Source organism: Mandrillus leucophaeus, unplaced genomic scaffold, assembly GCF_000951045.1.
Source record: "Mandrillus leucophaeus isolate KB7577 unplaced genomic scaffold, Mleu.le_1.0 Scaffold619, whole genome shotgun sequence".
Lineage (NCBI taxonomy): Eukaryota > Metazoa > Chordata > Mammalia > Primates > Cercopithecidae > Mandrillus > Mandrillus leucophaeus.
In genome coordinates, this window is record NW_012106686.1 from 1074558 (window position 1) to 1099533 (window position 24976).

At 37.7% G+C, this 24976-nt stretch overlaps 1 protein-coding gene across 1 annotated transcript in view; it reads right to left on the reverse strand.

Moving 5' to 3' along the window:
• NUP205 (nucleoporin 205kDa) overlaps positions 1 to 24976 on the reverse strand; it is a 92807-nt gene that overhangs the window by 44452 nt on the left and 23379 nt on the right. Inside the window, exons 8-22 of the mRNA XM_012000119.1 lie at positions 23415 to 23590; positions 20668 to 20784; positions 20369 to 20506; positions 17168 to 17318; positions 15578 to 15783; positions 14046 to 14228; positions 11354 to 11404; positions 10569 to 10778; positions 7082 to 7181; positions 6544 to 6681; positions 5047 to 5236; positions 3594 to 3714; positions 1842 to 1923; positions 1171 to 1335; positions 718 to 842 (exon numbers count right to left, since the gene is read on the reverse strand). Coding sequence (XP_011855509.1) covers positions 718 to 842; positions 1171 to 1335; positions 1842 to 1923; positions 3594 to 3714; positions 5047 to 5236; positions 6544 to 6681; positions 7082 to 7181; positions 10569 to 10778; positions 11354 to 11404; positions 14046 to 14228; positions 15578 to 15783; positions 17168 to 17318; positions 20369 to 20506; positions 20668 to 20784; positions 23415 to 23590 — 2153 coding nt within the window. The remainder of the gene's footprint in view (positions 1 to 717; positions 843 to 1170; positions 1336 to 1841; positions 1924 to 3593; positions 3715 to 5046; positions 5237 to 6543; positions 6682 to 7081; positions 7182 to 10568; positions 10779 to 11353; positions 11405 to 14045; positions 14229 to 15577; positions 15784 to 17167; positions 17319 to 20368; positions 20507 to 20667; positions 20785 to 23414; positions 23591 to 24976) is intronic.

The window sequence follows — 24976 nt, forward strand, 5'->3', positions numbered from 1 at the left end:
GAGTTGAGATCATGCCACTGTACTCCAGCCTGGGCGACAGAACGAGACTCTGTATCAAAAAAAAAAAGTGCTTTCCCAGCCTGGGCAACGTGGCAAAACACCATCTCTACTAAAAACACAAAAATTAGTCAGGCATGGTGGGACACACATATAGTACCAGCTACCTGGAAGGCTGAGGTAGAGGATCATTTGATCCAGGGGAGGTTGAGGCTACGATAAGCTGTGATCACACCACTGCACTCCAGCCTGGGTGACAGTGAGACCCCATCTTAAAAAAAAAAGTGCTTTCACTTACATTCTCATTGAAGTCTCTCAACAGTCCATTTCAGATTGAAAAACTCAGACTCAGAGACATTTCATGCCATGCCCAAGGTGACTTTGCCTATCATGGGGCAGAGATGGGAACCACAGGTCTTCTGACCCATCAGAAGGAGCTACTTTAAACACAGCACTGTTGAAAAGTTTCTAAACTGCTGGTAAAAATCCATCACAAAAATCTATTTCCTCCATTTTTCAAGTGATTAACATAAGATTTGGATCTATAATATCTTGGGGTTTGTGCTTTATGGATTTTATCCACAAATGAAAGACAGGTCAAACTGCTAAATGAACTCATTTCAACTAAGTCCTACTGTTATACTGTCATATCTGTGGTGTACTCATGTACCTAGTCAAGTTTCTTCTATTAAGTACCACAAAACCCAGTTTTCTGTGTACCTGATAACATAGCTCAGCCAGTTGAGGAGATTCTCGCACTGCCACTGGGCCTGTTCTCCCTTCCGTTCCTTTCTCCAAGATGTTTAGGATGGCGTGAAGGCATGTCCGAGGGCAACCTAACACTCCTACAATAAACCAAAAAGAAATTCAACTTTTCTTTTAGAATTTCTGCATTAAAATCTTAGATTGCCTTTTCAAAAGTTAAATTCTGTAAATATATGCTGTACTGTAAACACTCTTTCAAATACTGATACGGAAAATTGATAAAGGCTGATTCTCTATAGCTCAGTTTGTCCAGTTTGTTCTAAGCCCTAAGGACTGACCCATCCATCACCTTACCTTTCATACACTTTTTCTTTGAATGAATTATCCCATGAGCCCAGAATGCAATAAATGACCCCTGGGATACACAAATATGGATGGAAAGAAATGCCTTTATGTCTTAGGCTATACCTGGATCTTGTAGATTTGTAGTACTGACAGGTTTCTTCAATTCAAAGCCCAACAAGTAGAGAGCAAGATTGGGTGGATTGCATTCCAGAGAGGTAATGAGAAGATTCAAGATGTGGATTCTTGTTTCATAACGAATTGCAACTAATTTCTTTTCAAGATCTGACCCTTAATGCAGAAATCACAAAACAATGGAAAAATAACATAAGTCAAATAAAAAATACAAAACTTGTATTCCATATCTCCATATTTTCTTTAGATCATTTGCCTGATTATCTATCACATTCGTTTCAGATTTATTTAAAGAGGAATCCTAAAAACCTTATAAATTTACAAGATGAGTACCCTTTATCTGAAATGTATGGGACTAGAAGTGCTTCAGATTTCAGATTTTTTGAATTTTAGAATATTTGCATTATACAGGTTGAGCATCCCTAATCCAAAAATTCAAAATCCAAAATGAACCAATGAGCATTTCCTTTGACAGTCAAGTTGGTGGTGCTCAAAACGTTTCAGATTTTATTCTGAACTTTGTATTCTCAACCTGTATTCTAGCAAATTCTCAATTTCTCTTACACCATCACTAAACAGTTAACAATTACAAGTGCTATCTTTAAATTAAGCATATATAAAAAGTAAAAGAATGCATGTATGCACATTAATCTAACGCATACCCTCTTCCAGACGTACAAATTCTTCTGCATCTTCACAATCCAAACACTCCACAAATCCAGCCATTAGTTTCTGACTTATACTCTGAAGTAACATGAAGGTAAAAAATGACAAATTACTACAGGTTTCTAAATATTAGAAAAACTATGATTGATACATGTATAAACATTCATCCATAAAGAAAAATAGGCAAATCTGCTTAGGTATTTACATTTTAGTTAAATTTTTAATAGAAAACTCAGTTCCTTAAGTTGCCATAATTTAGCTCTCCATACAAATAATTAAAGAAACAAAAGTTTTATAAATTTATTGATTTCAAAACTTGCTTCCTAATTTTCCTTCCCAAAGAATCAAGCTAGTTAAAAAAATCACATGAAACTGTTTACTGAGCTCTTCATTATACAGTCAATGTTATGAGATCTTAACTAAAACGTAAAATAAAATTTTCATCTTCTCTCTTTAGAAATGTATTACTTATCACTCGTTTTCTATTTCTGAGCTGATTTTGCCTTTAATAATCTAGGAGGATGTTAAATCAATAATAATAATTTATACCAAAATCGACCAAAAAAAATCAGCACATCAAAAACCTATAGCATCCCCTGATTATCACATGGTTTCATAAACCTCATCCGTAAGCCACAGATGAGATTTACACTTATGGTGGTTCTCATGATGGGTGGTACCACCACTCCAAAGGGAACTTAGAAATAAGTGGAGTCATCTAAGTAATCACAACTAGAGGTTACTACTGACAGATAGTGGTATCTAGGGATACTAAAGGTACTAGATGTGAGGGACTATAACACAAAAGAAGATCTGTGCCATCAACATGCCAGAAGAGTCCTTATTTTAAAACAGGGACTCTATGAAGGACTACACAACAAAATCCTTCAACGAGGCCAGGCACGGTGGCTCATGCCTGTAATCCCAGCACTTTGGGAGGCCGAGGTGGGCACACTGCTTGAGCTCTAGAATTCAAGACCAGCCTGGGCAACATGGTAAAATCTTGTCTCTACAAAAAAATACAAAAAAACTAGCTGGGTGTGGTGGCATGTGCCTGTAGGATCGCTTGAGCCTGGGGGCAGAGGCTGCAGTGAGCTGAGATTGTGCCACTGCACTCCAGCCTGGGTGACAGAGCGAGTTCCTGTATCAAAAGAAGAAAAATAAAAATTCTTCAACTAGCTAAAGCAGTGACTGCCAACATAAAGACAATGGGATGAAATGTTCATAAAGAAAAAAAGCAGATTCAGCAATTGTAGGTATTCAGTGAACAGAACTATTATAAAATGAATAAAAAGAGGAACTCCTAAAAACACTCTGCAGTGTTATCAAATGAAGTGACACACAGGTGGATCACAAGAAAACCAGTGAAGTAGACAACTTACAACAATGAGATATCCAGAACTGCAGAGGCTCACTTAGAACACAGGCAACTGACAGGTCGGGAGCAGTAAACAAACAAGTTACAGCAAACCTAATAATTTTAAACGTGCCTAGAGTAGCAGTGGTTGTGTTAGGCTATACAGTCACATACTATAATATATGCAGTAACACTGTGAATAGCATCATCTTCAAAGATAAGTTATAGCCAAGTTCGTGGATAGGTTTTCACCCATCCTATAGAAATATACTTACTCTTAATGAATTTTTCCACAACCAAGAATATGATACCTCTATAGACACTATAACTTTCATATATAGTCAAAATGCACAATGCACCAAAAAATAACAACAGCAACAAAATCAGTTACCTGGTCATGTGTGAAATCTCCAACCAACTTTATCTGAATATTAGAGTTGCAAGAGATACAACAGAGGATCTTGGCACTTTCAAAAGCCAATTCTGGATTAGTATTGCCATGATACAAGTATCTTTAAAAAAAGAAAACATTTGAGGAACAGCGATAAAATTTTGGTGTCTCACTATTCCCAATAAAGAAAATTTAGAACCAGGGCTTCCCCTGCCCACACAGCACTTTGAGGTAAATTAGAAAAAGTTGTCCCCTTCTAAACAGATGCAGTCTGTTAGGGGTTGAATCATGTCCCTGGCCCCAAAATCCTTACGTAAAGTCTGGCTAACCCAGTGACCTTATTTGGAAGTAAGGTCTTTGCATACATAGTCAAAGAAGTTCAGACGAGGTCATTAGGGAGGGCCCTAATAAAATATGACTGGTGTCCTCATAAAAAGGGTAAATTCAGACACAAACATACACACACAGGGAAAATGCCATGCGGCACTGAAAGCAAGAGATTGGGGTGATGCTTCTACAAGCCATGGAATATTAAACCACCAGAAAGCTCAAGTTTTCTGTGCCAAGTTTGCTTCCTGTCCAGCCCCATCCTCTAAACACCTAGTTTCCCTACAGGAGGCAGACAATATTGTCATTTTCGACTTAGAGATTTCGGCTGGGCACGGTGGCTCACACCTGTAATCCTGTAATCCCACCACTTTGGGAGGCTGAGGTGGGCAGATTGCTTGAGGTCAGAAGTTTGAGACCAGACTGGCCAATATGGTGAAAGCCCATCTCTACTAAAAATACAAAAATTAGCTGGGTGTGGAGGTGCACATCGATAGTCCCAGCTACCTGGGAGGCTGAGGTGGGAGAATCACCTGAGCCTGGGAGGCGAAGATTACAGTGAGTCAAGATTGCAGCACTGCACTCCAGTCTGGGTGACAGAGCGAAATTCTGTCTCCAAAAAAAAAAAAAAAAAGACTTGGATTTTTAGAACATGGAAGAAATTGTAAGGTTCAGAGTAATTAATATCAGGGTAGCTAGAGAAGGCACGAGTAAAATGAGGCCAGGCGTGGTGGCTCACACTTATAATCCCAGCACTTTGGGAGGCTGAGGCTGGCGGATCATGAGGTCAGGAGTTCGAGACCAGCCTGACCAACATGGTGAAACCCCGTCTCTACTAAAAATACAAAAATTAGCCGAGCATGGTGGTGCTCACCTGTAATCCCAGCTACTCAGGAGGCTGAGGCAGGAGAATCACTTCAACTCAGGAGGCGGAGGTTGCAGTGAGCTGAGATCATGCTACTGCACTCCAGCCTGGGCGACAAAGCGAGACTCTGTCTCAAAAAAAAAAAGTAAAATGAGGCAAAAAGAAAAAAAAGTAATGCACTAGATATCTAACCAGATTTGAAAATCAAAGCTAGAATGTCTGTCTGTTTATTTCATTTCTCTACCTACAAAGGTAACTTACCTGGCAATGTTTACCACATTATCTGCCTTCTTAGTTCTGGGATTAATTCCCTGCAAAAGCTGTTCTAAAGGAGAGACTATTAGAGCCAGTTGACTTTCTCTTAGAAGGTCCATAAAAAGATTTTCCTTTTGCAGAGTAAGATTGAGAAGTGCAAGGCAATGCTGTACTGCTTTCTCCAGGTGTTTTTTCCCTATCAACCAAAAATAAAGTTAGAAAGTTCTAAATTTATCTTAAAAACTCACAGTCAATTCTTGGGAAAACAAGACAAATGACAAGTTTTAGATTTTCAAATTTAGAGATTTAGACTCTTGTTTCCAACTTTCAGCAGCAAAACCTAGAGACTTAAGCTCTCGTTGTTTCAAACTTTCAATTCCAACTTCACAAAACCATTCATCTAGGCAAGTTACTGCTATTTTGCAATCCAGAATACTTCCATGGAATGGATTCTCAAGTCACTTCTCCTTTATCTTTTCCCTTATTGTTTAGACCAATGGTTCTCAATGGGGTGACTGAGCCCCAAGGGACATTTGACAATGTCTGGAGGCACTTCTAGTTATCATAACTGGAAATGTGCTACTGGCATCCAGCTTACAATACACAGGACATCATCCACAACAAAGAATTATTCAGCCCAAACTGTCAATGGTGCCAAAATTGAGAAACTCTGATCTAAAGTAAGACAAAATCATTGTGGAAAATAAAGCAGAAAACAGAAACAAGGATCACCCATAATCTTACTGACCAAATTTAAAACTGTGGCCTGATTTTTCTTATAGTTTCTTACCTGTATATTCTGACTATACAGTTATTGTTCATATGTTTAGAATCTCTTTTCTCATTTTGATCATACCCACATTAAGTAAAGGTAATATAGCATCATGGTAAAAAGCATGAGCTCTGGAGCCAAACTGACTAGGTTGAAATCCCAGTTCCCACATTTGCTAGGGAAAGCCAGTGTAACTTTTTGTATTTCAGCTTCTTTATTTTTTAAATGAAAATAATAAGATCTAACATATTTTTGAATAGATTGAATGCATTAATACATGCGATGTGCTTTTAAAAGAGCCAAATACATAGTAAGCACTCAATAAATAATAATTAGTGGTAATAATAACAAGTAAAATGTATTGACCACTATGTATCAGGCACTATAGTAAGTGCTTTTAAAAATATTATGGGGAAGGAGGAGGGGCGATGGACAAAAAAGTATTTTAAAGTTGGGGATGTTAAAGATGTTAAAATGATAGAAAGATCATTTCACTTACAAAAGACCCTGCAGTGAAACACAGTTATACTGAGAATCTCTCTGTACTTTAGTCTGTTTTTACTTACAATACACTCTCGTTTAAATGATTCATTGAAAACACCACTTCAGATACAGAGAGAGAATCTTACAGGGAAAAATGACCTCAGAGATCATCTATTTCAAATTCTCAGTTTACAAAAGATGAAAACATCAAAACTGTTTGCAAGACATGAAGACTTTTAAATATATACCAGGAAAGGGGGCATAGGTGTCAAGCTGCTTAACTCCTTCTTCCAGTAAACTGAGAGCAAGCTCCAACATTGGTGACTCATTCAGCAGATGATACATCAGACTAAATCCAGGTGGCTTATAGGCTATGATTTCTTCTCCTAAATAGAACATAACATTTTCCAAGAGATGATGGGTTAGTATTTTTGTCACACCCTTGATTTATATGAAATGTATGAGACTTATAAATTAGATGGCATCTAAATAGATAAAGGCAAGTTTCAATTTAGAAACACAACAGTAATTCTCCTAAGGGCGAATCTGCATGAAGCAGGCAGTCAACTATTCTGTTAACTCATTAAAGAAACTGTAATGCAGTGTTCTTGATCTTCCATTCAATAATTTTTTCTCTTGAACAGAAAAATTAAAATGATCAAAACAATGAAACAAAAGATTAAATTCTAATTTAAAAGTATAATTTTAAATTTATGTATCACATAGTCATAATTTATAAATTATAAATAATTGATGCCTTATTTGAAAGTGACAGAATTAAATTACCTTGTAGTTCCACAAACTGGTCTACAAAATCTTCAAGCTGAGGCTCATAATCTCTGAGCAATTTATAAAACACCTCCAAAACCACCTCAGCAACTTCCCACTATAGAAAGATACAAATATGTCAACAACAATAAAACAGACCAAGGTGGTGGCCTTGCAAGGCTTTTCCCTCTTTCCCCTTCTTTTGCCAGTAAATGAGTGAAGTTTCTTATCTACTTTATTCACTTAGGCTAAGCAATATAGAAATCCCAATTCATGTTGCTTTATTTTGCTAAAAGATAATGAATTGGCTCATTTTCAAGGTAAAATATTTTTAATTCATTATTCTTAAAGATATATTTTTATAGATGTTTGGAATTCATTAATACATTGACAACATTTAGTATCTAGTCATATTCAATTTATAATTAAACATCAAATTTGGACACTTTTCAAGTGCCAAATATTTCACATTTTCTCTAAGATGCTCGGCTGCACGGAATCTGAGAAATCATCTCATCTAAACTCCTTATAAGTGAAGCAAGTGAAGCTCAAAGCAGTGAATGAATTCCCCAAGACCATAAAGTCTGGCAGCAAACAGGCTGAAAGTCGAGCCCAGGCCTTCTCGTTCTTAGACCAGGGTTCCATCCATGGCTATAGTCAAAGAAGGTAAGAAGACACAATCACTGGTAGGCTTGCCCCAAAGAATCCCATTATCGCCTTCTTGTTCAAAATGTATTTAAAAGCTATGTACCAGTAAAGAAAAATACCTATGCCAAAAAAATTATATACAACCGCATAGCCAGTAAAATTAAAACTTTGCTTAAAAACTCCCCTACATAGAATTTTAATAAGACTGTGCTGGTCATTGTAGACAGGGTGGTTTTTTGAATTACTATTTTAAAATTATTATTTCCACTGCACATTAATTGTATCAAGGCTGAGTTAGAAAATGGGACTATAAAGTGACTTTTTCATTATTTTTATATTATTCACTGTTTTGCACTTTCCAAAATGTTCAAAAAAATTTATTTAAATAAAAAAGGCATATTACCACATAATAATGGATTTAGGACTGGTAAACATACTGATTGCCTCTAACACCTTGTTATTTATCTCAATCCAAAGCACTGTTTGTGTGAGCAGTTAGTGTCCTAAAATAGTCATATAAATTAGATCTTAAGAACACTTTCAAGTAAAACAAATTCACAACATTGAGGGAAAATTTTTTAGAGTAAGTAGGGGTGGAACTGAAATGAATGGCAGCTAGGGAAAAGCAGCAACACTTGAAGTCTGGCTCTGCATGGGTGAAAAGTGATGGCATCTGGAGAGAATATGGCTGACTAATGCTCTAAATACTCAGATCACAATGATCTTTTTAAGAAAAAGCATATAAGACATTTAAAACAACTGTAAAAAAAGTACCAGAACATTTTGATGAAATGAGTGCTGTAATTATCAGCACTCATTATTCATCTGAAATGACTTTATTCATGAGGCATGGTTGCTGTGATTGTTTTCTTCCCATCAGGAAATATATGTCAATAAGGTAGTTCTAGAGCTTAAGTAAAATTTATACTCCATCTCAGTGTTCCTTTTTACAACCTGGCAAGCCAAAATGCTAATGCAATTGACAAAAAAAAGAACTTCAATTATTTGTGTCTAAATATCAAAAACAAGCTATATCCAATGACAGGTCAGTGAATAAACTATGCTAGATACAAGTAATAGGTTTTATGCAGTCACTAAAAAGACTATTTTCTTTTTTTTTTTTTTTTTGAGACAGAGTCTTGCTCTGTCACCCAGGCTGGAATGCAGTGGTGTGGTCTCGGCTCACTGCCAGCTCCGCATCCCGGGTTCACGCCATTCTCCTGCTTCAGTCTCCTGAGTAGCTGAGACTACAGGTGCCCGCCACCAGGCCCGGCTAATTTTTTTGTATTTTTAGTAGAGACAGGGTTTCACCGTGTTAGCCAGGATGGTATTGATCTCCTGACCTTGTGATCCACCCGCCTTGGCCTCCCAAAGTGCTGGGATTACAGGTGTGAGCCACCACACCCAGCCTAAAAAGACTATTTTCAAAGAATATCCTAGGATATGAAAAAAAATCCCCATGATGCTAAGTGGACAAAAAAGAAACACAAAGTAATATAACTAATTATCTCAAATGTTAATTAAGTGTACAGGCATAAAAAAAAGACTAAAAGTAGTTATTCTTCCCTTGGCAACAAAATTAAGGATGGTATCATTTCTTCATATACATATATACACACACACACACATATATACACACACACACATACATATAAATATATATATATATATATTTTTTCAGATGGAGTCTCGCTCTGCCGCCCAGGCTGGAGTGCATTGGCGTGATCTCAGCTCACTGCAACCTCTGCCTCCCTGGTTCAAGCAATTATCCTGCCTCAGCCTCCCAAGTGGCTGGGATTACAGCTGTGCGCCACCATGCCTAGCTAATTTTTGTATTTTTGTAGAGGCAGCATTTCACCAGTTTGGTCAGGCTGGTCTGGAACTCCTGACCTCAAGTGATCTACCCGTCTCGGTCTCTCAAAGTGCTGGAATTACAGGCGTAAGCCACTGTACCTTGCCTTTTTCTTATATTTTTTGTATTTTCCTAATTTCTCCAAATTTGCATTAACTAAATTATGTTTATCATCATTAATACAACACAAAAAAACCCAACAGGGTCAAAAACAGCCAACTACCAAAATAAAGCAGAAATGTTCCTATAAGATACAACCAAGAGTATTATTTAAGGTTAATAAACAGTATTATAGACTAATGTGAATTACATCAGAACCTAGAAGAGTCTCTTACATAGCTTAGTGGTTATGAGCTTGGATCTGGAATCAGAGTCCTAGGTTCAAATCCTGGTCCTGGACCTTAGGCAAGTTCCTTAACCTTGCTAAGCCTCCATCTGTAAAACGGGAATATTAAATAGTACCTGCCTCATGGTAATATTGGAATTATATAAAATGATATATATAAGCTCACTGGTTAGTGTCTTGCAACTAGAGCAAATGTGTCATAAAGATCAGTGCTCTCTCAGCCTCTATCCATGGCAGACATGCCTAATGGATTACAATATTCCTTCCCCCTAAGCCAATACTCCACAATCCAGTGCCACTAATCAATAGAAACTGGTGTGCAAGTTTAAACTTATTTCAATCCCTAACCTAAACCATTCCAATTAGCAGTAGTAGTGTGTTTCCAACAAATGTGACATTTTTTGTTCCATTTCAGTCAAAAAGGATCTGAATATGAACTCCTATCGATTAGATTAATGATGACTAATGTCAGTGCTTGGGTTTTCATGATCAAATTTATTTTTTAGTGCACATAAACTAATCAGACCATAGATATTTCAAAATAAAGACTGTGAATTTTACCCCCTTTCAAAAGCTAACATGAATTTGGCACTGTATACTTTTGATAAAAGAAAAGCAGGAAATGCATAAGGAGATGAAAGTTTTTCTCTGAACATAACCTTTTCAGCTGCTCTCCGGTAAGCTCTCGTACGGAATCGTAGAAACACAGAGTCTCTAAGGAACTGCAAATAAGGGTCAAAGCCAGGGGGCCGCAGTCCAGCACCCAAATTAGAAGGAAATGAGCTCTCCACCAGGGTACTAATGAGCTGGCAAAAGGCCCGAGTCAACGGGTATTCTTCACACCGGGATTCTATTTCATTTAGTTCAACCTTCCAAATAAAAAGAAAGAAAACTTGGTAATAAAAACTATTAGCTATGAAGTGCAAAGTATTATGCAGACATTAACTTATTAATAGTGCTAACTCACACCAAAAGACATAACAGATATTTCTGTTTTTCATTTAGAGGAAAAGATAAAAAAGTATTACATGAATCCAGATGAGTCAGATGGAAGAACTCCAAATTCCCACTTATTGTCCCCAAACTTGAATTAAAAACAGAAATCTTTAAAGTTTCTTTTAAAAGAGAGGGAGAATTAGAGAGAAAAGAAAACAATTCTCATTTCAGGTTGACTCAAGTAATCTAATTAAATTGAGTTAAAATCAAGAACTTTCCATTTGGATGGCTGCCATGTAACATCCTTTTCTACCTCTGAAACACTAAATATTTTGGTTCCTTTTATTAAAAGTTTCATCTCTATTTCAACACTGATTAGAAAACCCTTCAAATAAAAATACATTAAATTTGAAAATTATGGAAACATAAAAGGGTAAGAATGATTCATAGACTTCTTATCATTACATGCATGAATGAATTAGCATTTAAACTAAAAGGAAAACTTTACCTCAATACCAATAGCTTGCCTCTGGCTTGGAATCCTCACGGTCTGCAGTATCTTAAAATAGTAAGAAGTAGATGTCAGAAGCACTCCTTATTCATCAATGAATATTAGTGGCTTTGCAATATAATAGTCACATATCCCACTGGACCCACAGATCTCACAATGTCCATCAAAAAGACAATCAATTAGTCCCTGGATGGACTTTCGTTAGCAGTTCTGTCAGGTTGCGATAGAACTTTTGACTGCCTGGGGTTCTAAAAATTGGTAGTTTCTAAGAGCACACAAGACATTTTTTCAGCAAATTTCCTCTCAGATATTCTAGGAAATGAATCTTTAAAAAGGATTTATGGGATGAAATCTCACCAGTGTTCAAGATACTGGACTGTTAACTAATCCTACTGATGGCACAAAAAACCCAAAAAGTAAACTTCTTTTTCTCTTTCCTTTTTTTTTTCTTTTGAGACAGAGTCTCGCTCTGTCGGCCAGGCTGGAGTACAGTAGCATGATCTCAGCTCACTGCAACTGCCGTCTCCTGGGCTCAAGCAATTCTCCTGCCTCAGCTTCCCAAGTAGCTGGGACTACAGGCATGTGTCACCATACCCAGTTAATTTTTTTTTTTTTTTTTGTACTTTTAGTAGAGACAAGGTTTCACCATGTTGGCCAGGCTGGTCTCAAACTTCTGACCTCAGGTGATCCGCCCGCCTTGGCCTCCCAAAGTGCTGGGATTACAGGTGTGAGTCACTGCGCCCAGCCAATAAACTTCTTAAGAACGGGTTTGTTAAAGGAGGCTGAAGTTTTGACTTAAGATGTTCTGTCCAGACCTTGATATGGGCCTAAGTAGTTTATGGTATAATAAATAATGCTGCTGTCATGATACTTTACCTTCTTGCAAATCAAAAGTATACTAATCAGGTAGAATCCTTTAAAAACAATAGTGTTGCTCTAAGGATACAAATGTCTAAACCCAATCACACTTGATTTCAGGTGTAAAGAAGCACTAAGCCTGTAAGACACTAGTAAGTATTGGTACACTCAGGAATCAAAAGGTGAAGTATCAATAGTAAGCCAAAAGTTACTCAGCCTCTCAGCAAACCCTAACTCCGTTAATTATTATGTTAACTAAGTATCAATAACATCTTCAGGATACATATGTTAGAAAATAATCTAGAGTACTTCACTGCTTCAAAATGGTTGCTTCCGGCTGGGCATGGTGGCTCATGCCTGTAATCCCAGCACTTTGGGAGGCCGAGGCAGGCAGATCATCTGAGGTCGGGAGTTCAAGACCAGTCTAACCAACATGGAGAAACCCCGTCTCTACTAAAAATACAAAATTAGCCAGGTGTGGTGGTGCATGCCTGTAATCCCAGCTACTCGGGAGGCTGAGGCAGGAGAACCGCTTGAACCCAGGAGGCGGAGGTTGCAGTGAGCCGAGATCACACCATTGCACTCCAGCCTGGGCAACAAGAGCAAAACTCCATCTTAAAAAAAAATTTTTGCTTCTATGAATAATGAGTTAGAATCTCAGACTCTCTTAAGTTGTATTACTTCCAAGACAGACATAATCCCACCTAACCATTTTCCTAGAGATACGTCTATAAAGCGCATCCATATTTTCCTTTTTTATTTTATCACACATAAAATAATTACACCTGATAGAAAATTTTTAACGGAGCTTATCTTTAGAGAAAAGAATGTTAATAATTTTGAAGTTAAGGAGACTTCAAACATTATATCATCCATTTACTTCCCCACATCAGCATAGGTACATTCCCTCAGGGTACGGAAGTCAAAAAATCAAACTGTAACATTCCTTTTCTGCCCAAAGTTAAGATTATGGTCCTGAAAATAAACCTTCATAAACACCAATAAAAAGTATTCTAAATGCTGTTAAAATTTCTCTGCAGGCTAGGTGTGGTGGTTCACACCTGTAATCCCAGCACTTTGGGAGGCCAAGGAGGGCAGATCACTTGAAGCCAGGAGTTCAAGACCGGCCTGGACAACATGACAAAACCCCATCTCTACTAAAAATACAAAAATTAGCAGGGCATGGTAGCACAAGCCTGTAATCCCAGCTACTTAGGAGGCTGAGGCACAAGAATCACTTGAATCCGGGAGGTGGAGGCTGCAGTGAGCTGAGATCACACAACTGCACTCACTCCATCCTTGCCAACAGAGTGAGACCCTGTCTTAAAAAAAAAAAAAAAAAAAATTATGTGCAAACTTGACAGTTACACCTGCCCTTTAATGGAAAAACAACCCCAGTGACCATGTAGCTATATAGAGATACTTCACTCTTCTGGTATAGGGCAGGAAAGAGCAGATAAGAAAAACAAACATTCCCCACATTTAATGAGTGCAGGTGACTTGTGAGGGCTTACATCAGCCTGGTTTAAAGACAGAGTGGTGGAATTCTGTCCATCTAGTAATATCTTATAGACATTGAAAAATAAGGTCTTCAGAGAGGTACAGTACATGAAGAACCAATCTCTGGTAATCTAGCGAAGTTATCAACCAATCTAAGAAAAAAACCCAAGTCTATTAGTTTCTATTGCTATGCTCAGTCCCTAAACCGTAACTCTAGTGGGGATGTTCATGATGTACTATAAATTCCAATCGAATGCTCTTGCTTCTATGGTATTATCAAGCCCAACTTTCCACATTGGGATAATATAAATATGGGACTTCAGAGCCCTACCTGAGTGTATTCCAATGACTGCCAGAGGGAAGCAGCAATTTCAGGAGATTTTCCAAAAGCTGCGAGTGTCTTCAGTAGCTCAGCTTTTAGGACAGGGGGAATACTGCATTGGAGGAGTCCCAGAATCACCACAACAGGGGTCCACTGAGGATGTTCACAGAGTGCCAAGCGAGCATTTTCACTCTAAGAATTGACACAAAAAGAACAAGACTTTCCATTTTTAAAAGTTAAGAAAATGACCAGCAATTATCTAAATTGCTATCATTTATACTGAGTCCTCATAGGTTTAATATATACTAAAACAAAAATAAGCCTATCATTTATGTTTGAAGTCTACCAACACATCAAATCAGGTCACTCATTCATTCAAAGTAAAAAACTGGAAGAGAAACAGACTTTGTAGAATTACTTTTGCAGTTCCAAGTATGAGAAATAATACAAACAAAGATAAATGGTCTGCAAGGGTTGGATAAATCTTACCTAGGCATTTTAAATCCTTTCTGGAACAATATATTATACTGCAATATAAAGTATGAATGAAAAAAAATCTTGTCCTTTTCTCGAAAATATGGAGATATACAGTACCAAGTATCATAACTTTTTTTCATTTTTCGTTGATATGTAATAACTATATATATTTACAGGGTACAGAGTCATATTTTGATACATGTATACAATATGTAATGATCAAATCAAGGTAATTAGGATACCCATCATCTAACATTTCTCATTTCTTTGTGTTGGGAACATTCAAAATCCTCTCTTCTGGCTTTTGAACATATACAATGAATTACTGCTAGTTATATTCACCCTATAGTGCTATAGAACACTAGAACTTTCTTCTTCTCTATGTGTTACTTTGTATGTTAACTAACCTTTCCCTATCCTCCCCTCTCATCTCCATTTTAATTCAGTGAGAAATAGTTAATAACTGACATTTTGATGCCTAATAATGTTAAGTACTATTAGAAAAGCCAAAAACTTAGAAGTTCCTATTCCTACCCTTCAGAGAGAATGTCAGACTATTCTAGTGAACAATAGACATAACTAAAAGATATTTCCGAGTTGGGAAATTACATACAGTCATGAAAATAATGTTTTTTACAAAGACCAATTTGGTAGTGGCAGGTAAAATGGTTTGGCATAAGGAGAGGAAAAATAATTCAGTAAATAATTTTTAATTACAATATTCTTTATGTATACACACATAAATGCACACATACACCTCTACACCTATGCTGGAAACCTAGAAGCATATGCATCCAACAACCAGTTCTAATTTGCCCTTATGACTATTTTCTTTCAGGCTCAGGCTATTACTTTTATACTAAGATTATGCCAATGAGCAGGGCTACCATAACTTACACCCTCTAGAGATCAAAAAACAAAAAACTTAAGGGCAGAATGCTATGTATCTGTCTATCTACATAGGCTAAGTTTATTACTCTTAAATTAAAAGAAAATGTTTGGGGCTCTTAAAATGCTACTGTGCTATAATAAAAATAAAATTATGCTGGGGATGAGTTACCTACCCAAGTAATGATGGTAGATGTGAGCTGCAAAAAAGCAATCAATCCATCTTGCTCCTTCTGGGTGATGCCACGGGAAGGAAGGTGACGGTACTGAACGCTATCTGCACTTGGAAGATCCTTCCGAAGGTGTTCATGGTAAAGCATCAAGGAGTGAAAGAAATGTTCCCAGGAAACAGGACTGCCACCTGCTCCCTGAATATTTTCAACTATAAAGAAAAACAGCACAGAATTTTCTTTAAAAAACATCTAAGCATTTGCTGGGAAATGGAGAGAAAATTAATTTAAAACAATAAACTTTTTTGAAACAGGTTCTCACTCTGTCACCCAGGCTGGAGTGCAGCGGGGCAATATTGGCTCACTGCAACCTCTACTCCCCAGGTTCAAGCAATTCTCCTATCTCAACCTCCCAAGTAGCTGAGATTACAAGTGTGCACCACAACGCCCTGGTAATTTTTGTCTTTTTGGTAAAGACAGGGTTTCACCATGTTGGCCAGGCTGGTCTCGAACTCCCGACCTCAAGCGATCTGCCTGCCTTGGCCTCCCAAAGTGCTGGAATTACAGGCATGAGCCACTGCACCCAGCCTAAAACCATAAACTTTGTTTGCCTTTGTCTTAGCACAAAGGCAATCTTTGTCCTGGATTAAGTAGTGTGCTGAAAATGGGTTAGAATCCCTCTGTGAGCTAGAACTCAGGATTAATTTTTCCTCTGGATTAACTTTTACTCAAGAAAGGGGCTACTGCCGATGTAAATGAAAGGTAATTTACTTTGGATGTCAGTTACCTACTTCACATCCAGGAGAGTTCTCTGTGCTCTCATGTAACTAACTGTACAGGGCTGCTTTTTCCCACAGAGTAATTCGCAAATGTTGAGCTTGAATTCCCAAAGAAAGAGGTAACTACAGTCTTAATTTGTGAATTACACTACTCCATTGCCTACCAGGCATCAGAAGCAAAAGCACAGCACACAAGACTGGCAGGCTTGACAAAGTAGTCATAACACTGGCTTTGGAGCCAAGCCGATTTCAGCTCCCATCACGGCTCCCCAAATAGTTGTGATGGTGGGTAAATTACTTAACTTCTCTAAACCTCAGTTTCTTCACATGTAAAGATAAAAATATCTACCTAACAAAGCAGATGCTTAATTTCTTTTCCCTTTTACAGTGTTTTTGGTCTAACTAAACCAGTCTGATAATCAAGTAAGAAAATTGGGAGAGGGTCAAGAGACAAATTCTAGGTACTTAAATTAAGAAAAACAAAATACAAAGATAAATTAATCAAACTTACAAGGCAAGGGCATATGCTTTCTTTGTGGACCAGATGTGTTACGGAAAATTTTCATACATTAATTCTGATTTGTCAAAATGAACTGTATTTTATAAAGGAGAATGGCGAAACTCCCCAATCTGTGAGACCATAATCACAGCATCACTATGCATAAAGCTGTATGCGTGCTTCTTTCACCCTATTGTTATGAAAATAATTTACACCTCTGGTAGAATCTAGTTCAAATACCAATGTTCTTAATAGGTACTGGGATACTGAACTTAAGAGTATAACAACAAACTTTAACAACATCTACATATTCCTTACCATGACTACTACCATTGACTTTGAGTAGGCTGAAACAGTAGTGGGCACACTGAGGCCCATTGGCCAATCCCTGGAGCATTTTCAAATAAGGAATATAAATAGTTGGAGGCAACAGGTCACCCATTTGCCTAACAAACTTTGACAAGACAACCTGAAAAAGAGAGAAACAAATGGTTTATATAAAGTATAGCTTAACTTTAAGGCAACACGGACTAGCTAATAAAGACTACATATAAACTAAAAGTAGTGCTCTAACTTAACCCTCACAACAAATTTAACTGATATTCTATTTATGAAAAATTGTTTCAGCTTGCCGTTAGCAATTTAATGCAATTATAAAATAATATCTTTATGAAATAAAAGTACATTTAAAAAAAAGTGCCTCAATGTCACAAAATATAAGACCACTCAGATTTTTAAAATATAAGGCACGTGACATTTACTCATCCAAAACCAACTGGCAATTCAAAGGTACACTTAAAATCTAGAGTTCCTATATCCCAGCCAAATTAGTATGAAGACCTAAGAACTTGAAATCATTTTTGATAGTAACTTAAGTATATTCTCTTCTGTGGTCCCACCAATGCCACGTTCCCATACTCCTGTTCTTTAAGTCCACTTCCTAATTTTCCCTTTTTTCTTCCTTATACCTTAAACCTATTATCAACAACTAACAATATTATTCAAACTCACTAGTTGGAACTGAGAACTGAAAATACTACTGATGTCTGGAAATCACTGTTAAATCAGCTAGGTTAAACAATGGTTTGGCCAGGTGCACTGGCTCCTGCCTGTAATCCCAGCACTTTGGGAGGCCGAGGTGGGCAGATCACGAGGTCAAGAAATCAAGACTATCCTGGCCATCATGGTGAAAACCCGTCTCTACTTAAAATACAAAAATTAGCTGGGCGTGGTGGCATGCACCTGTAGTCCCAGCTACTTGGGAGGCTGAAGCAGGAGAATCACTTGAACCCGAAGGCAGAGGTTGCAGTGAGTCAAGATCGCGCCACTGCACTCCAGCCTGGGCGACAAAGTGGGACTCCGTCTCAAAATAAATAAATAAATAAATAAATAATAATAATAATGATATAGTAGATGAAACAAACATCATAAGATGGTAACTTAAGATGTGAAATTAAAATATGTGGTATTGCTTATAATAATCCTCTCTTTCACGTTTCAAATTTTTCGTAACAGCAAGCTTTCTTAAAAACTTCAAAAATTTTTTAATAAATCCTTCTCCAAAACATTCTTTTTCTTTTGAGACAGGATCTTACTTTGTCATCCAGGCTGGAATGTAGTAGCACAATCATCACAGCTCACTGCAGCCCAAATGATCCTCCCACCTCAGCCTCCAGTGCAGATGGGGCCATAGGCACGTACCACAATGCCTGGCTAATTTTTAGAATATTTTTTATAGAGACAGGGTTTCGCTATGTTGCTCAGACTAGTCTAAAACTCCTGAGCACAAGCAATCTGCCTACCTTGGCCTCCCAAAGTGCAAGGATTACAGGTGTGAAGCACCGGGCCCAGCTCAAAACATATTTTTTAAATGGGAAAAACAGTGAAACAATACAGTTTAAAAAGTGGCATCTGGGCCAGGCGCGGTGGCTCATGCCTGTAATCCCAGCACTTTGGGAGGCCGAGGCGGGTGGATCACCTAAGGTAGGGAGTTTGAGACCAGCCTGACCAACATAGAGAAACCCCATCTCTACTAAAAATGCAAAATTAGCCTGGCATGGTGGCGCATGCCTATAATCCCAGCTACTCGGGAGGCTGAAGCAGGAGAATCGCTTGAATCCAGGAGGCAGAGGAGGTTGCAGTGAGCCAAGATTGTGTCATTGCACTCCAGCCTGGACAATAAGAGCGAAATTCCATCTCAAAACAAACAAACAAAAAAAGGCATCTGATCTGTAGTCCAGAAAAAATAAAAAATATATGGCATAAAAACTTCTAGAACAGAAATCCCCCAAAATGAACACTTACATGGCAATCTCCCTCCAACACTTTTTTTTTTTTTTTTTTAAAAGAGACAGGGTCTCACTCTGTTGCCTAGGCTGGAGTGCAGTAGTGTAACCATATCTCACTGTAACCTCAAACCCCAGGGCTCCTGCCTCAACCTGAGCAACTAGGACTACAGGCTCATGACACCACACTGAGCTAGTGTTTTTTGTAGGGATAGGGTGTCGTTATGTTGCCCAGGCAGGTCTCAAATTTTGGCTTCAAGCGATCCTCCCACCTCAGCTTCCCAAAGCACTGGGATTGCAGGTGTGAGCTACTGCATAGCAATTCATTTTATTTGCCTCTGCACATCATACTAAAGTTAATACAGAATGAACTTTAGCCTATATTATCTACAGACTCATAGGCATTTGGCCATCAATTAAAATGTTTAAGACTTCTCCTTTAATACTTATACCTCTCCTATCCCCCCAAACTTGAAAAGATTGTCATGCCTATGGAGAACTAAAATACTAATAAAATTCAAGTGGAGCACAGTGGCTCATGCCTGTAATCCCATTGCTTTGGGAGGGCTGACTGAAGCCAGGAGTTCTACACCAGCCTGGTCATCATAGCAAGACCCTGTCTTTTAAAAATAAATAAATAATAAAGAGACTGGATGCCTTTCTGCCTCTAATAATTCAACATATATCTAGTATCCAATAAAGGACTGACTACATAAACTTCAAAATCAACAGAACTTAAATTTTAAGAGTTTCAAATTTTCTTTTATAAAAGAGAAAAGTAGGCTGGGCACAGTAGCTCATGCCTGTAAATCCGGCACTTTGGGAGGCCGAGGCAGATGGATCACTTGAGCTCAGGAGTTACAAACCAGCCTGGGTATCATGGCGAAACCCTATCTCTACAAAAGATACAAAAATTAGCTGGGTGTGGTGGTGGATGCCTGTAGTCCCAACTACTCTGGGGGCTGAGGCAGGAGGATCACTTCCACCTGGGAGGTCAAAGCTAAAGTGAGCTGAGATTGCATCACTGCACTCCAGCCTAGGTGACAGAGTGACACTGTGTCTCAAAATAAATAAATAAATACATACATAAAATTTTAAAAAGTGTAAATCTCTAAAGGTTACACTAGTGATCATTTGTGTTAACAGCAATAAAATCAGGATGTAACATCTTTCATGTTTTCAAGACTCTCTATCACAGTACCAGAGTATAAAAGAGGAAAACCTAAAGTCTTACCTGGCGTTGAGGGGGCCGCTGATGAGCCACCCCTAGATAAGAACCCATGATAGTCGGAGTCTGAAGAGGCTCTGTGGGACACCAATATTCTAGAGCAAGCTCCAGATGAAAAGGGTTCTTTTTATATAGCTCGCCAATCTGCAAAGAGTAAGCAAAGACTGTAGAGAAATGTCTACGACTCAAAAATTACTTTCAATAAAAAAGGACATTTAAAGTATTAGACCTGAAATTTTCCAAAGTTAGGGGAAAAAATAATGAAAGGAGGGAAAGAGGACAAGCTTTCTAATAGAATGGCTTACCAATAGCATTAAGTGTTCCAGGTCCCTTCTAAGTGAAATGGGGGGTTCATTACCCATCTGCATACTCATGTGAATCATTCGAGCATCTTCATCTGCCCGATTCCTCAGCTGTTTCACCTATTAAATTTATTAGATATAGTTTTAATATGTAAATGTATCGTACATACTAATAACAATGAAATCAGGCAACTGTCTTAAAGTGATCACATACAAGAAATATATTGTTTAAATATCTATTCCACTTTAGGTGACATGAAGAAACATGCCAGGAATCTTATTTGCAATACTACTATCCATAATTTATGATATCTTAAAACTTCAATGCATTTTCCACTACAGAAAAGTTGAACTAACTGTAGTGTTTCTCGATGGGGACATTACTGACATATGGGCATAACATTTCTTCACTGGGCTGGATTATCCTGAATATTCCAGGACATTTAGCAACCCTGGAACTACCTACCAACTATCAATAACAACACCAGAGTCATCATAACAAGCAAAACTGGCTCCACTCATTTCCTAAACACACTCTGAAGAACATTATACCTCAGTTGAGAGTCACTGCTTCACAACATTTATGTGAACTAAATGCCAACAAAAATAAGAAACAAATTGTTAAAAAAAAAAAAAAAAACATAGCTAGACAAATCCACAATTATTGTTGGAAATACCAACACTCCTCTGTCAATATTCAATAGAACAAGTACACAGAAAATCAGTAAGGATATGGAAAACTTGAAAAACAGCAAACCAACTTGACTTAATTGACACTTATACAACATTCCACCGAACAGCAGCAAAATATGTGTTCCTTTCAGGTGTACATGGAATATTTACCAAGATAGGCCATATTCTGAGTCATAAAACAAACCTAAACAAATTTAATACAACTGAAATTCTACAAGGTATGTTCTCTGAGCACAATGGAATTAAACTAGAAATCTGTGACAGAGATTTGAAAAAGTCTCCGAACAATTTGGAAATTAAACAACACACTTCTAAATAACCCGTCAATCAAAGGAGTCTCAAGGAAAATTAGAAAACATATTAAACTGAACAAAAAAAGAAACTGCAACATATCAAAATTTGTGTGGCATAGCTAAAGCAGTGATTGGAGGTAAATGTACAGCATTATTAAATGTTTATGTTAGAAAAAATAAAGATTTAAATCAATAACCTAAACTTCTATCTTAAAAAACAAAATTAAAGGAGCAAATTAAACCCAAGGCAAAGGGAAGAAAATAATAAACATAAGAGCAAAAATCAATAAAGGTGAAGCAAAATATAAGAAAATCAATGAAGCCAAAAGCTAATTCACTGGGAAGATCAATAAGATCAATAAACTTCCAGCAGGGTTAATTAAGAACCAGGGGAGAAGACACAAATTACCAATTTTAGGAATTAAAAAGAAAAATCACTATAGATCCTATAAAAATAAAAAGAATACAAGAATCTTAAGGGCAAATTTATGATAATCAATTTATACTTTTCAGGAGATATGGTATCAAAACTGCACAATATATTACAAGCATAGACCTTTTAGGGTGTTTTTAAAAAATACACATTTGAAGTAGGTGGTTTTATAATATAAACACAAAAAAGATGTTTTTCTCCCTCATTTACTTCCCACCAACATTGGATGGCTTCTTTGGCACAAAACAGCACACAGACCATACACTATAAGGAACTGTTTGAAATGGCTCTAAGAATTGCTTTTCAGATGACAGTTATAGCTCAAGCCATCTACTCAAAAGTAGCCTTATTATTTTATCTGTATCCATGCTGAAGCCCTTTTATACACCGCAATTCAGAATCTAAACAATCGGGCCAGGTATGGTGGCTCACACCTGTAACCCCAGCATTTTGGGAGGCCGAGCTGGGCAGATCACCTGAGGTTGAGAGGTCAAGACCAGCCTGGCCAATACAGTAAAACCCCATTTCTTTTTTTTTTTTTTTTTTTTTTTGAGACGGAGTCTCGCTCTGCCGCCCAGGCTGGAGTGCAGTGACCGGATCTCAGCTCACTGCAAGCTCCGCCTCCCGGGTTCACGCCATTCTCCTGCCTCAGCCTCCCGAGTAGTTGGGACTACAGGCGCCCGCCACCGCGCCCGGCTGGGAGACTGTGGCAGGAGAATCGCTTACCCAGGAGACGGAGATTGCAGTGAACCAAGATCACACCACTGCACGCAATAGAGCAAGACTCCGTCTCAAAAAAAAAAAAAAATCTAAACAATTATCTATAAAATGCAAATTTTCCACTGTGCCTCTTCCAAATCATGTATAAAAATATTAAATAAAGCAATCTTGGCACTAATCCTTAGGGTAGAATGGGGTTAGTAATTTTCTACCCACAGCAGCATTCTCATAAACCATTCAGTGTCAAATTATTTCTTTCTACTGACTTATCCCCAGTTAAGAGGACGTATTTCCACAGAACAGCAGCAAAGTATGTGTTCCTTTCAGGTGTACATAGAACATTTACCAAGATAGGCCATATTCCGAGCCATAAAACAAACCTCAACAAATTTAGTACAACCGAAATTCTACAGGGTATGTTCTCACACCTTGTAGAGACTCATGACTTACTTCACGAGTCACAAACTGATTCACAAGATGTAATACAACTACTAGCAAATTTTAGTCTGTATTAAAAATTTTTATTAGTTTCTAAAACATAAAGCTCATCAGTTTTAAATTATTTTATAAAATTCTTCTACTGTTTACTTATCCTCCATTATTACACTTACCTTCATTGGCATAAGTGCAAGGAAATCTGTGATGAGATTATGGACTCTGCGAATATAAAATTCTTCCTGATAAAAGTATTCTGATACCACTACAGATTCCGTGAGGAACAGGAAAACGTTGTCAGCAATTGCGAGTTCTGCCATTGCTTCATCTGCCTCTGTGAATTCTGCCAGAGCTAGAAATAGATTTTAAAACACAGTACATGGAGGAAAAGTCATTAACCCAGATTGTAATTATATCTCATAATACTCTGCTGATGGTTCAGACATCTTCCCAGCCTTCTAGCATGTGCTATGCACAAAATGAGACTATATATAACTCTAATTGACTCATAAACCCTAAAGAACTCATAAACCCCAAATAACAATATACTCTGAATGTATATTAGAAAAATACATACTGTTTGAAATAATAACATAACTAATGAAAATTATTTTAGAGATGTGTGATGCAACACTGATGTAGTCAGGGAGCTATTATCCAAATATTCACATATTAAAATGATGTTAAGGCTTTAATCCCAATGAAACCTCATGTGTCATCTGAAAAGTCTTCAATCCAAGACCAAAACCTGAACATGAATAGGTAAGTAAGTATACTAATTTGGTAACCAAGTAGCTGAAATTTAAAAACTAAATTTTAACTTGAATATAAACTTGTCTAACTAATTTTTTTATATTTTATTTGGAAAATATCCAATACATATCTAAAAATAAGTATAATACACTCCACATACCCATCATTTGTTTCAATACTATCAATTTATGGACAATCTTACCTCATCTATATCTTCCCCCTCTCCACCCACACATATCTCATTAAAGCAAATTCCAGAAAATTTAACATTTTACCAGTAAGTATTTGCAGTGTACAACTCAAAAATATACCTAAGAAACAAGGCTGGGCGGGGTGGCTCACGCCTGTAATCCCAGCACTTTGGGAGGCTGAGGTGGGCGGATCACCTGAGGTTGGGAGTTCAAGACCAGCCTGACGAACATGGAGAAACCTCATCTCTACCAAAAATACAAAAAATTAGCCAGGCGTGGTGGCACATGCCTGTAATCCCAGCTACTCAGAGGCTGAGGCAGGAGAATCACTTGAACCCAGGAGGCAGAGGCTGCGGTAAGCCGAGATCACACCATCATTGCACTCCAGCCTAGGCAACAAGAGCAAAACTCCACCTCAAAAAAAAAAAGAAAGAAAGAAAGAAAGAAAGAAAGCAAAAGTAAAAATTCACTACATACATACACCACCATTATCATACCTTTATTTTATTTTATTTTTTGAGACAGCGTCTCGCTCTGTCACGCAGGCTGGAGTGCAGTGGTACAATCTCAGCTCACTGCAACCTCTCCGTCCCAGTTCAAGCAATTCTCAGGCCTCAGCCACCCAAGTAGCTGAGATTACAGGCATGCACCAACATGCCTGGCTAATTTTTGTATTTTTAGTAGAGACAGGGTTTCACCATGTTGGCCAGGTGTTCTTGAACTCCTGACCTCAAGTGATCCTCCCAAAGTGCGGGGATTACAGGCGTGAGCCACTGCGCCTGGCCATTATCATA